Here is a 14,912-nt window from a genome sequence, read left to right as displayed (position 1 = left end):
CTTTTGATTAGATTATCTCTATGGTGATGTGACATGTCTAATTGTGGGTGTGACGTTTTGACTAGATGGAGATATGACTCCACCCATTCAAATGGGTCTTGATTGGTTAACTAGAGTACCTTAAGGGGGAAACACTTTAAAGGGGGAACACTTTGAAAAAACCTCACATGCAGATGCTTGGAACAGTTGCTTCAGAGCTGACAGAGCCAACACAAGACCCATACATTGGGAGATCCAGAGCCCAGCAGATGTCATCATGTGCCTTCCCATAAAATGCTAAGCAAGCCAGAACCCAGAGTTGTGTCTGAGAGGGAGCTAAGTAAAGGCCCACAGATGCCAAGTGAAGAACCCCCACAGGGAACAGAGGCTGAAAGCAATGGAGCCCAGGAGCAAGGAAGCAGCAGATGCCAGCCATGTGCCTTTCCAGCTGACAGAGGTGCTCCAGATGGCAGCAGCCTTTCTTGAATGAAGGTAACCTCTTGTTGGTGCCTTAGTTTGGACATTTTCTTGGCACTAGAGAAATTCCCTTTTTAAAAGCCATTCCATTTCTGGTATATTCCTTTCTGCCAGCATTAGCAAATCAATACACCCATCTATTTCAAAGTTAACATTGTCTTCATCTCCATTTCTACCAAACTTCCTTATTTCTACCCATTCTAATCTCAACTCTAGTGAATTTTATAAATGCAAACTTGAATATCACTCCCCTCCTAAAAACACTTCAATAGTTCCTTATGGTTCTTGGCTTACAAGACTAGGCATAAAGCACCAGTCCCCTTCACACCCTATGCTCTTTCCCTAAATTCTCCTTGTTCTTTCCCATCTTCTCACCTTCACTTACTGTGCCTCTGATACACCCTCTTCCCTTCACCTAGCTAATTCCTTCTTACCCATCCTTCAGGTCTTAGCTTCTAAGCCTTTCCCTCCTGACCAAGTCTGGCTCCAATCCTTCTCCCCTTTGTTCTTCTTAGACGCTGCACTCCCCTCAGAGCACTCACTACGCTACTGCAATTGTCATGTACTTCTCTGTGTTTATTATCCGTGGGAAGAGGAACTATGCCTGCCTTAGGCACTGCTGTATCCACGTTACCCAATACAGGGCCTGGCAAAGATACCCGTTCAAATGAGTGAAATGCCTAAATTTCAAGCAGCTATCACACGGGGGAACTTTAATAACCTCCTGTCTCTCTGTTTCCTGTCTCTCCAAGTTCCAATCCATCTGCCCCTAGAGGTTTTTTTCTTCATCACTGGTTCGGTTTTCTTAGGCGTTATAGTACCTAAGACAGACAGTTTCTGTTCCCATGGATCTGACTCTAGTTGGAGAGAACAAACACCCAGGTAAATCCTAAGTACTGGAGCATGGTAAGTCCTGAATATTCTCAATGATTCCCTCCCAAAAACTGCCCATAGGAACAAATCCTCTTTCTTAGCTGATTATTCAAGGTTCTCCATAATCTAGTCCATCCTTCCCTTTTAACCTCTCACCATTCAACAGTAAGAATTTTCTACCCTGGTTAGACCAGTCTTCTCATGGTCTGCTAAACACTCAGCTTGTTCCGGTTTCCTGCCTTTGTGTTGCTCTCTTGCCAAAATGTCTACTTTTCTTTCTACTACTCATCCAAAGCAATCCAGCCTTCAGGATCTAGCAGAATTCTCCCTCCTGTACAAGGCTATTCCAGCAGCCCTTCCAACTCTCAAATCCTGACAGCACTTCCTGCATCACTCCTTCTGGCATCTGATAAAATATCGACTTACAGAGCTACTCTTCATGTCTGACTGTTTTTGTGTGCTCCCTTCAGCACCCAAACATGGATGCAGAGGCAACCAGTGTTCTGTGGGAGAGTCCAGACTAGGAATTAGAATGCTGCTTCCACCTGTCTGCCTATTACATTCAGTCAACAAATTCGAGTAGTCACTTCCCTTATGCCAGGTACCTACGATGTGGAGGTCAATAAGTTACCTTTTTCTTAATTAGAAGAGTTGTTGGTTTACAGAAAAATCATACATAAATTATAGGGTTTCCATATACCACTCTATTGTTAATACTTTGCATTAGTGTGATACTTGGTTACAAATGGTGAAAGCACATCTTTTTTAACTGTACTATAAACTGGTTTATCTTAGTGTTCACCATTTGTGGTGTACAGTCACATGGAACATTTAAAAAAAATTTATTCTAGTAACATATATATACACCTAAAATCTTATGGCCAAGAAACACAAAAAGATTCTCAACATCATTAACCATCAGAGAAATGCAAATCAAAACCACAATGAGACACCATTTCACACTCATTAGAATAGCTACTATTAAAAAAAAGGAAAATTATAATTGTTGGAGAGGATGTGGAGAAACTGGAACCTTCGTTCATTCATTGCTGGCAAGAATATAAAATGGTGCAGTGCTATTGAAAACAGCTTGGCAATTCCTCAGAAAGTGAAGTATAGAATTTCTATATCACCCAGCTGTCCCACTATTCAGTAAATACCTAAAAGAATTGAAAGCAGGGACTTTAACAGATATCTCACACTGATGTTCATAGCAGCGTTATTCAAAAATGCTGAAAGCTGGAAGCCACCCAAATGTCCATCAACTGACCAATGGATGAAAAACATGTGGTATAAACATACAATGAAATGTATATGGATGAGCCTGGAAGACATCATGTTGAGTGAAATAAGCCAGACACAAAAGGACAAATATTATATGATCTCACTGATATGAAATAGTAGAATAAGCAAACTCATGCAGAGTCAGAATTTAGAATATAGGTTACGTGGGGACAGGGTCAGGGTAGGGAATAGGGGTTAATGCTTAAATGGTACAGAGTTTCTAGTTAGGTTGATGGAAAGTTTTGGTAATGAATGATGGTGATAGTAGTATAATAGTGCGAATATAATTGATAGTACTGAATTATATATTTGAATGTGGTTAATAAGATACATTTTTAACAACATTTACTACAGGGTTGGTAATTATTAACTTTTTAGCTTCTCTTCCCTCTACTCTTTGACAGTAGCAGAGAATTAAATAGCTTATTAATATATCAAAATAACCAGGTCTGGGGACACGAGAATTAGAAATATAATAAGATAGACAATTTATTATAAGTTGCATGTGGCTTTAAACAAGTTAGCTGTTTCGCTTTAATAAACCTTTTCTGAAAGATGGGGAGAGTCTGAGCCACCTCCCAGGGCTCACTGGGAGGAGGGAGGAGATGACTGAGGAGAACACCTTAACGCACTCCTCACATGCTCACCAACTTCATGTTTTCTTATTAGGACGTAATGATAAAGAAAGCACCCATGCCCAATGGGTGTAGGGAAAAATCACTGGTTGACACAGATTCAGACATTTAAAAAAGAAAGCTTAAAGTGATAAAGAAAATCTAAAAAATAAATAAAGTGAAATACTTTATTTTTAAGACCATAATCAAAAGATTATAATTTAAATGAGAACTTTTCAGAGGTTTTAAAGGATCTTTTGGTCTTTACTTTCAAATAAAAAATTGTGTACAGTATGCGAATAATAAGTTACCCACCTGTGGCTTGGTGAAATTTTTGATTAAACACCACTGAACAAAATGCTGTCGTGCAGCATACAAACTCTTTTCATCTGTCTTCTTACAGTAAACTCGAATTAGCTGCTCTGCAAATCTCTCTGGCAGAAGCTGTGAAACCTTTTTAAAGAAAAAAAGATTTCACTATCACCTCAAATTCACATGCTGGGAGAGAGATCAGGTTTTCTTTAGACTCCTAAGCACCAAATTGTTTTACAATTTTATGCCAATCATAATCCAAAGAAGAGAATTTGAGACAGCTGTCACATTGCAAAAAGTCCCACAATTTTATGTTGAGCAATAAAGATTAAAGGTTTGGGAAATTATTAGCTATGTATCCTTAGGTTCTTTAAGCCTAACGGTAAGATGAGCATGCTAATACCATGGGAATTTTAGATGCAATCTTTAGCCAAGTGGATCTGGCATAAGACTCAATAACTGGTAGGTATCATTAAATGTTTTAAAAGAAAGCACACAGTGAAGCGTTTTCTATATATATGAATGAAGTACAGCTCAGAGATAAAAGAGATACTTGACCCAGCTACTAAGAAATGGATATAGGGATTGAATTAGTTCTTGTAAGTCTTTTAAGCAAGTCCTGCCTCACCACACTGCATCCCATTATTTTTATTTTCAAATCATAAGATACTAGGTTCTGCTGAAGCATTTCCCAACTTTATTTTATATGACACTAAAAAAGATTCTATAGTCTAGAAAGATTCTGTCCCTTAAGAAATCTTAATGACTAATTATGTTTAAACATGGAGCACAAGCTGTATTACCCACCCCTATTACTTTTGCTGAAGGGGATCATGCATCGGTATGGTTCGTGGGGTTTGAAAACTAGAGTAAACCCCTAAATTAGGGATTTGACTTTACTCTGACCACACAGCTCCACAGTACAATACAGTAAAACTCAGGTACAGACCTTGGGAGGGAGCCAGATAGTGATTAGTTCTTACATGCTGGCTGATACGGGGAGTCTGAATTTCATACAAATGAAAGTACAAATTCTAAAATGTAAAGAGTTTTTAGAAATTATTGCTAGGGTTTCAGACAGATGTTTTAACTCTCTCTCTATTTTTTTTTTATGTAATTATTTATTTTTCAAATTTCTCTCTCCCACATGCCCACTGTGCTGGTTTGAAATGATGTATGTACCCTAGAAAAGCCATATTTTTAATCCTAATCCCATTTCGTAAAGGCAGCTGTTTCTTCCAATCCCTATTCAGTACTGTATGTTTGAAACTGTAATAAGCTCATCTCCCTGGAGATGTGATTTAATCAAGAGTGGATTAGGTGGAGGCGTGTCCCCACCCATTTGGGTGGGTCTTAATTAGTTTACTGGAATCCTATAAAAGAGAACAAGAGAGAAAGCCGGGAGATTCAGAGAGAGCAGAGAATGCTGCAGTACCATGAAGTACAGTCCACCAAGCAGCGACTTTTGGAGATGAAGAAGGAAAATGCCTCCCAGGGAGTTGGAGAGGAAGCTAGCAGATGACACTGTGTTTGCCATGTGCCCTTCCAGCTGAGCGAGAAACCCTGACCGTGTTCACCATGTGCCTTTCCACTTGAAAGAGAAACTCTGAATTTCATCAGCCTTTGTGAATCAATGTATCTCCCTGGATGCCTTAGATTGGACATTTCAATAGACTTGTGTTAACTGGGACATTTTCTCGGCCTTAGAACTGTAAATTAGCAACTTATTAAATTCCCCTGTTTAAAAGCCATTCTGTTTCTTGTATATCACATTCTGGCAGCTAGCAAACGAGAACAGCCACTTAGCTGAAACACTTACTTGGACAACACTGTCCTCAGGTTATGTATGGGAATATTCATCTACCATAAGGTAACAAAGATGGGAAGTAAATCTATGGAGTAACTTGTCCTTATGTGCTTTATAAATTGCGTTAAAATGTTCCTTAATAGGTATTAGGATAAAACAAAAGAGAAAAATACATAGAGTTCCTATTGTCAAGGAATTTATTATTTTGTGGGACAATCAGATACGAATAATTCTAAAACTGAGTGCTAGGAAGTAATACATGAAATAATGTGAGAGAAGAGGGCAGGACCTGGCCAAGTCTGGAGGGTAGGGAGATTTCAGTGACTGCTGAGATAAGATGTGGAGGACAGTCAGCAAGGTGAACGTGGGAGGTGGAAGATGACAGACTTAAGAGTCTCTGTAGGGCAAAATGTAAATAGGGTACAAAGAGAGCTGGGTGAAGGCCATTATGACTAGAGATGATACTGATGCATGATGAGAACTGGGAAAGTATAGAGAAATCAGACCCAATGGGACCCTGTGGGTCATAACACAGGTTTTTATATGGATGGAATGCAATGGATGAAAACTGTCAGGTGCTTCAAATATACGTTTTTTTGCTTGAAATGCATGATCATCATGTTAACCAATACAACTAGCTTCTAATTAAATTGCTGTTGATGCCATTATTATTATTAGTAGTAGTAGTAATCTCTATGCAAACTGCCAGATTGGCCATGCAGCTAATTCTGTAGTTTGTGATCATCAAAATCATGTGTTCTAATAACTTTCATTCTGGAACACAGTAATTGCCTAACATAGGGCCTCTTAAAAAAAGGAATTTAGCAAGGTCATATACATTTTAAAGGCATGATGCTTTCCTCCCTATCAAGGACATACAAAAATGTGTTTAAATGTAAATATTCAACTAAAAAAAGAACTTTAGGTTTGTATTCCATGATTATATATAGACTACAGACTTTCACACAGAGGATCTACAAATAAACACATTCAACCTATATGAAATCAACATACAGTCATACAGTGCCCCTCCCATCATATTTATAACTTAGCCTCTAAACCAAAGACTGTGTTTTCATCTATGTTAGCATATACTGTCCAAGGTTTAATCTATACAAATCACGTATACTTTAATTTTAAAGATATGCCCCCCCCCTTTTTTTGCCTTACTGGTTCTAAAATACTGGTTTTTAGAACCTAACCTGCATGAAATATGCAAATTTACTGTAAAGACTTGCCAAATGCCAGTCCGGTGTATTTGTGTTACCTAAGTAGCTCATTACCTGGTTTTTAGTAATCATGATGGCTTTGCTAGGGTCACTCTTGCAATAGAAGCGAACATGGTCAATAGGGTTCTTATCTTCCATTCCATAATCCATGTTGATAACCTTGAGAAAAGCAATAAAAAAGCAATCACTTCCATCAGAACCATGAGGCCTGAATTCAGGGTTGAGGGTGCCGTAAGAAATGGAGCAGAGCTCTCTGGGGGTTAAAAGCAAGAGCAGTAAAAGTGGCTCACAGTGAAATAAAAATACCTCTGGCACACGAAGATCTTGTTTAGAAATTGGGAGTGGGAGGAGACATTTATGCACCCAACATAAGTAGAGGGTAAAATTAACACCTAACTACGTGGCAGTCTCTGTGCTAAGCACTAGAGACATAGCTGGGAAATTTCTCATACAGTCCCAGACCCCAGAGACTGTGTGGCCCCGACTGAGACTGAACAAATAATTGTAAAAGTAATTATCTAACTACATTTGTTATGGGGGCTACCAAGGAAAAGTAAAGAGTGCTGTGACACTATATAATAAAGGACTTAATCTAGTTTCGGGGTACCAGGTGAATGATTGTAAGTATTTTCCTGGGAAAATGACTACCAACCGAGTAAGAATTAACCAGGTCTAGCCAGCAAAGAAAATAATTCCAGGCAGAAGAAATGACTCTGAGGTAGAGGGGCAACACTGAAATCATTGGTAATCTTGGCAAAGTAATTTTAGTAGAATGATGGCAACAGAGAAAAGGTTCAGGAGGAAATGAGAAATGAAAATGCAGGACATGTCTTAGAAGGTTGGCTGTTGAGAAGAGGCAAGAGAGGGATACCTGGAGAAAAGGAAGTGGAGACAACTTCTCAACAAGTTTGACCCTGAAGAAGAGGGGAAGAGGTGAAGAGGGATGTGGTGCTATTTTCTTAGGATGAAAGCCTGCTTAGCTGCTAACGGGAAAGTCAAAAAGAGGGAGGAGAGAAGTGACATCTTAAAGTTCCACAGAAGTCATGAGGCAATGGGCTTTACAGCTGCACTGCCCAATGCCATCGCCACTAGTCACACGTGCCTTTTAAAATTCAAAGGGATTAACATTAAATAGAATAAAAAATTCAGTTTAGCCACATTTCAAGTGCTCAATAGCTACATGTGACTAGAAGCTACTGAAATGGACAGCACAAATATACACCATCGCCGTCATCACAGAAAATTCAACCTGACAGCACTGCTCTGCAGCCCAAGGAGAAAGATTACCCTTAGTCTTGGATGAGAAGAGGGACCTTTCCCCACTGTCGCAGTGGAAGTGTGCTTACAGCTGCAGGTGGAGGCATGCTCATTCATTCATTACTGCCTTTTGGTGGCAGTAAGTTAAGGGAGCTCTTACCTAAAGGTCTAATTTCCCTCTGAAAGAGGAACCAAGGTTGAGTTATTCACTGAGTATGGATACAGTTAGGGATGGGAGTGAGTCTGGAGGTCTGAGAGGAGTGAAGGTATGAAATGGTCATTACGGACACTGGATGAATGGCACTAAGCCTCCCAGACAGTACTCAGGGACCAACTAAGATTGGTGACCATGAATTTACAAAGATGCTAATACAGTAATTTTCTCCAACAGCATTTATGTGTCCATGTGTAGGTATAAAGAAGTTTAAAGTTGTTCAGCCTTTTGCTGGATAGATGTAAGGGGCAAGGGGTTAAGGGACTGCAGAGAGTGACTGAATTAATGATTCACAGAATCAACAATAGATTGGTAAAAACGTAAAGATAGATGGCCATTGACAAACTGGAAGAAATTGGGGGGACAATGAACTGTAGTCCTGAGGAAGTAGGAACACACAAACAGAAGGAAATAAAGAAGTTTGTGGACAGAGAATAGGATGCTTAAATTTGTAATTTTAGAGGGAGAGCAATATTACCATTTTACCATTAATCTATCCAATTTTTTTCAATGCCCTCATTACATACTTACATGTATGTAAATTGTATATTAAAAATTTTTTTTTTTGGCATGGGCAGGCACTGGGAAACGAACCCAGGTCTCGGCATGGCAGATGAGAACATTTGGGCACGGCCCACCCAAAATGTATACATTTAAAGAAAAATAATTCTGCATGCACTGCTTTTTCACTTATTAGCGACATCTTTCCATGTTAAAAACAACTTTTAATATTTGCCTTATTCCACTGTATTCCCTGTTGATAGATGTATACATTTTTCCTAACTTTATACCATATGTCGGGTCTCAGAAAAGGAACTTTACATACAAAATGGACTCCATAACCCGGAGGCCTCTCAGTTTCTTTCTTTCAGCGTCTATTGCAGAGCCTGATGTTTGAGAGACAGAGCAGTGTGTCAGAACCCCAGCAACCAATCAAACCATAAGTTAACAAGCCCCCATCCAATCAAGGGATGACACACCACCTAGCAGGTACCCGCCCCTCCCGATGTCCCTGTACCTTTAAAACACAGCTCCCAGAACAAAGATCTGGAGACATTTTCTCTTTCCTTTTGCTGGCTCCCCAGGTGGGAGCCATTTTCAGGCTTCTACCCGCTTTCTCTCTTTTGCTCTCCCACTTACTTTCTCCTTGCTTCCTCACCTTCAATAAAACTGTTGAGCTTTGAGTTCCTGTCCTGTGTAGATTCCTTAGGACTCCATGCCTAACATCCGGTGCCAAAACCTGGGACTGGGGTTGGACTGAGGTTTGGGTCCGTCGGGGCGAGGGGACGGACCACACAGTTGTTCAGGCTTCCACGCAACTGACGGCTTGAGTTCACCGGCTCAGACCATCTCACCACGGTGCCAGCTTCCATCCATGGAACTCTAACATCTACAACTAATTCGGCCCTAGGTAAGGTGACATCTTGCTACCCACATCCTCCCCTTGAGAGTTTTGTGTCCTGTGGGTGGCCGCCCTGCAATGTTCGGGCCTGCTTTAGCACGGTGCCCCAACTGGCTCCCTGAGCGTTTTTTATTGGTCTGAAAAATCCGAGAGCTCAGTCGAAACTCTATAGCTCTGGACAGGCCATGCATGGTGGCTCAGCAGGCAGAGTCCTCGTCTGCCATGCCGGAGTCCTGGGTTCAATTTCAGGTGGTTGCCCATGCAAAAAAAAACAAACAAAAAAACTCTCCAGCTCCAAAAACATTTTTCCGTGCAGTAGTCAAGGTAATTCAGGGTTCACCTTGAACGAAAGACTGCATGTACTTCCTGGTTCCCACCAACAAACCGGGGATGCCTGTTTTGTCATCACGAAGGACTGTGGATCTGGGTAAGTTAGTCTCACTTAAAGCTACGCTTGCCCATAAGCTGCCAATGGAGCTGGTAACTGTTGGTCTCGAAGGGAGCAGTTAAACACAAGTGTCCATGAGCAGACCTCTGTAAGCCTCCTGCAAGCAAAATCCGTAGTACATATCAAACTGCCCCCTCCATTTTAATTGAAACTGAACTCGGCAATACAATTTGGCCACAATACCCTTTAGAACAACAAAAATGTTGGCCACAAGATGGCACTCTCAAGTAGTCTGATGCTCCTTGCTCCTTACTCTCAAACTTAACAAATTTATTAAAATCTCGGTTTTCCTCTGTGCCACTCTATCCTCTATCACTTGGCCTCCTTCATGAAAAACCTTCTAAGCCTTCTGCCCCTGCCACTACATAGACATCCTTCAGTCACTCCTCCTTCTTCCATCCTGCTAACCATCCCCCGACAAAGCCTAACAAAGTAATGGTTAATTATTAAGTTAGCGTGATAAATGTCTTATGACTGTTTAATTGTTAATTATTTGATATATGTTCTACACAGGATTTAAAGCCCTGGCCTAAATTTGTCTGTTAACTATACTCCTAAAAGATAAGTAATCCAGCAATTAATTAATATTTAATGAAGTTCAATAAGCCTTGTTCAAACACTAGCTGATGTGTTATCTGGTTATAGCAGGAGTTAAAGTGTGTTTTAAGAGGTTAATGCCTGTTTATTAACTAGTACGCTCAGTCTAGTCATTAATGTGTTCCTGCATTTATATTAATCAAATGTTCATAACTGGTTACTAATTACAAAAATTATTTTAAAAAACTTTAGGCTGTATTAAAAAAGTAAAAAGAATTTGGTTATAAGTCTATAGAAAGGTTTTATTTCTACAACACAATCTGGCCTCACTATAATTTAAAATGAAAATACTACTATTATAATTAAAATTGAAGATATTACAATTAAAAGCATTCTGCAAAAAATAAAAATAGGATGAAGTAACATACTCAATCCTTTATTTGTCCCTCTCAAAAGTATTTCTGTGTTTCTGTTTTTCTTTTACAATAATGAATTTCCTATTTTTATCTGTATGCATTTTCAAAGTATAGTCTCATACCTCTGGATATTAAAAGCCAATTAATAAGAAAATTCTTAATGAGCTCTATTTAAACTGCTTAAAAATATTTAGGTATCTGTAATAAATATATAAATTAATATTCCTAAGGAAAAAAACCTTTAAAATATCAAGATTCAAAAACTTTAGTTTTATAATTGCTGTAAACAAAATGGGCCATTACAAAGAAACCATCCCTAAAATTTCCTTAAGACACAGAAAACTGCCCAAGAGCTGCCTCTGAAAAAAGCAAAGCCCTTTCTCCAATAGTCCTGGTCACAATTTTTAATAAAATAAATCTAATAATTAGAAATAATTTTTAAAAAAGAGCATAAAAACTCTCAAAATTCCATGGCCCTTACCTAAAACTTTGAAACCCAAAAAGCCTAATATCTTTCTGTCTGTGCAACCAGTTAAAAAGTTTTCCTAAATTTAAACTTGGGACAAATTGAATGAGTTCAGTATATTTCCCAAAACTTAATAATCAACATACTTTTAAAGTTCCTTATAATTTAAAAATATTATAAAAACAATGGAAGGAATTGAATGATGGATTTTAAATTAAACAAATGCAATTCATTTCACTAAGGTATGTTCTCCTTAAATTTAAATAATTTTACATCAGAACAATATTGATGTTTATGTTGGCATTATCCTTTATTACAGAAGACAAGACTTCTCACTGTTCGTAAAGGACTGTTATAAATAATTTGTTCTTTAATCTTGTATAAGTAAGGTGCAAAAATAACTTAACCTATTGCATAAAAAATGTTTGGGAGGGCAGGCCACGGTGGCTCAGCAGGCAAGAACGCTTGCCTGACATGCCAGAGGACCTGGGTTCAATTCCTGGTGCCTGCCCATGTAAAAAAAAAAAAAAAAATGTTTGGGAAGTATTACAATAGTTAAAAGGGATTTTCTATCTTGTTACTAACTAATTAAATTTAAATAAGCAAAAATATTCATGTATTTGGACATTGTATAAATTCCTAAAAATTTAACAATATTCTCACTGTTAATGTTATATCCTGATACTAATGTGTGTAATATTAAGCAATGGTATGGTATTATTAATCATAGTTTTAATTATTCTTTAAAAAGCTACAGATCAGAGAAACAGCCAAACTGTCAGTTGCACTGCTCTGCTCTAATGCATCTGGGAGCAGAGCAGGGCCTTTGCTTTATTTGTTAACATGAAACAGCTGTCTGGTAATTTGTTTCTAAAATTAGCTTCATTAAGAGATACTTATAGGGTGGGCCATGGTGGCTCAGCAGGCAAGAATGCTTGCTTGCCATGCCAGAGTACAGGGGTTCACTTCCCGGTGCCTGCCCATGTAAAAAAAAAAAGAACCAAAAAAAAAAAAGAAATACTTATAAAGGTTAAAGCTTATATTGTACATTTTGTTATCTTTAAATTCTGAGGTGGTTTTACTCTTATATAGCCCACTAGTTCCCTGGAACTTTAAGTGTCTATATGGCACCTAAAACTCAAATTTGGTCCTCCAGCTCTGAAAATCAGCATGGGTCCAAACAACAACTAAAAAACATCAAACTCCAATTAAAGATATGATGAAACTGATCTGGTTAAATCCGAGGTAAAACAATATGCAAGGTAAAAATAATATTGTCTGTATTCTAAAGCTTTAATTTTTGCGTGAGATAAAAGAAAAATATTTATTTTGTCCAAAATTTGCACTATGTAATTTAATCTGTCTAATGAGTCACACAACCTAATTCAACTTTATTTAATATAAAACCTGGATTAAGGAACAAAACCTTAATGTTTTATACAAGTGAATGTTTTATACTCTGCATTTCAGAGTATTTGGAGCAAAAAATGAAAAAATGTCTGCAAAGCCTCCTGAGATGCTGGAAAAAATAAAACTACTAGTAATTTCCCAGATAGGCAAGCTTAATATTTTTCTTAAGAAAAAGGGGCTCCCCAACTTAATAAGCCAAGGCCTCAATTTTTAAAAAAAATTTTATTAATAAAACCAATCAACATACAACACAAACATTCTTAAGGTATGAACATTCCATACTTGGTGTGCAATCATTGGCTCACAATATCATCATAGTTGTATATTCATCACCATGATCATTTCTCAGAACATTTACATCACTCCAGAAAATGAAATAAAAATAAAAAGAAAAAAGTCTTATATACCATACCCCTTATTTCCCCCCCTCTAACTGACCACTAGTATTTCCCTCTACCCAATTTATTTTAACATTTGTTCCCCTATTATTTATTTCTTTTTAATCCATATTTTTTATTCATCTGTCCATACAGAAGATAAAAAGGAGCACCATAACAAGGTTTTCACAATCACACAGCCACTTAGCGAAAGCTGTATCATTACACAATCATCTTCAAGAAATATGGCTACTGGAACACAGCTCTACAGTTTCAGGCACTTTCCTCTAATACACCATAAACTAAAAAGGTGATATCTACATAATGCATAAAAATAACCTCCAGGATAACCTGTCGACTGTTTGAAATCTCTCAGCCATTGATACTTTATTTTGTCTCATTTCTCTCTTTCCCCTTTCCGTTGAGAAGGTTTTCTCAATCCCTCGATGCTGAGTCCCAGCTCATTCTAGGATTTCTGTCCCACGTTGCCAGGAAGGTCCACACCCCTGGGAGTCATGTCCCAGGTAGAGAAGGGCAGGGCAGTGAGTCTGCTTGTTGTGTTGGCTGAGAGAGAGAGGCCACATCTGAGCAACAAGAGAGGTTCTCTTGGGGGTGACTCTTAGGCCTAATTTTAAGTAGGCTTAGTTTATCCTTTGCGGGGATAAGTTTCATATAATAAACCCAAAGATTGAGGGTTTGGCCTATTGATTTTATTGTCCTCACTGCTTGCAAGAATATCAGGAAGTACTCAAATGGGGAAGCTGGATTTTCCCTCCTTCTCACCATTCCCCCAATGGGACTTTGCAAATACTTTTTTATTCACTGTTCAAATCACCCTGGGATTCATCGGGGCATCACTCTGACCCAACCTACAAAATCTCATCAAGGCTTCAATTTTAAGGCTTGCCCTTATGAAACTTATATTTATAATGTAAACTAAACCTATTTAAAAGTAGCGCCTAAGAGCCATCTCCAAAAAATCTCTGCTATTGCTCAAATGTGGTCTCTCTCTAAGCCAAACTCTGAGCTTCCCCTCAACGTGGGACATAATTTCCAGGAGCTTAAGCCTAGCACTGGCAGTGTGAAACATAATGGGCCTTGGCATTGCAAACCATATAACTGGTTTTGGCATCATGAACATAACTGACCCTGGCACTGTGAAACATAAACTTGGAAACATAAGCTCCCAGGATGAAACTGGCCCTGCCATCATAGATGAACTGACCAAAAGGGGGAAGAAAAATAGAGTTTCAGTGGCTAAGAGATTTCAAATTGAGTCGAGAAGTTATTCTGGAGGTTAGTTATTTAAGTATAACAGCAAATGCAAATTCATTTACTCTTACGCAAGTATTACAACAAATGCAAATTCATCTTGGCTAAAAAAACTTTCTCTCAGATTTTACTTCATTATGAGCTATTCTGCTCCCCCTCATTGAGCCCTTAATTATTCTCCTGTTAATATTCCTCGTAGGCCCCTGCCTCTTATAATGTCTACCTAAGTTTGTTCACAGGTCAATAGCAGCAGTGACCAACCAACAAAACTCTGAGAACATACTCCTGCTACAACAAAATTTTAAAAACCTACGTCTGTCAAAACAAGAACATCGCTACCAGCCTGTTCCAACTGAAGATGTCCAGAAACCTAATTAATGATGTCCCTGCTTGGCTTGAAGCAATTTATTTCCCCCACCCCAACTATGCCCTTTTGTCTGCAGGAAGTAGCTAAAGAAAGAGCACAACGTCCCCGCTCCTTCCCAAAATTGCTTCGAGCTGGGCTACAGCATCCCCCCAAACCTAACCCAAACTCCAG

General features: G+C 38.6%; 1 protein-coding gene across 2 annotated transcripts in view; it reads right to left on the bottom strand.

Annotated features, from left to right (window-relative positions):
* The window catches only part of SAMHD1 (SAM and HD domain containing deoxynucleoside triphosphate triphosphohydrolase 1), a 136,164-nt gene that overhangs the window by 3,391 nt on the left and 117,861 nt on the right, over window positions 1-14,912 (bottom strand). For both annotated transcript variants that reach the window (XM_077169407.1, XM_077169399.1), the window contains 2 exons: window positions 6,630-6,734; window positions 3,543-3,680 (listed from right to left, as the gene is read on the bottom strand). In XM_077169407.1, coding sequence (XP_077025522.1) covers window positions 3,543-3,680; window positions 6,630-6,734 — 243 coding nt within the window. The remainder of the gene's footprint in view (window positions 1-3,542; window positions 3,681-6,629; window positions 6,735-14,912) is intronic.

This window comes from Tamandua tetradactyla, chromosome 1 (assembly GCF_023851605.1).
Source record: "Tamandua tetradactyla isolate mTamTet1 chromosome 1, mTamTet1.pri, whole genome shotgun sequence".
NCBI classification, from domain to species: Eukaryota; Metazoa; Chordata; class Mammalia; order Pilosa; family Myrmecophagidae; genus Tamandua; species Tamandua tetradactyla.
Note: the sequence above shows the minus strand (reverse complement) of the source record. Positions and strands in the feature narration are given on the sequence as shown.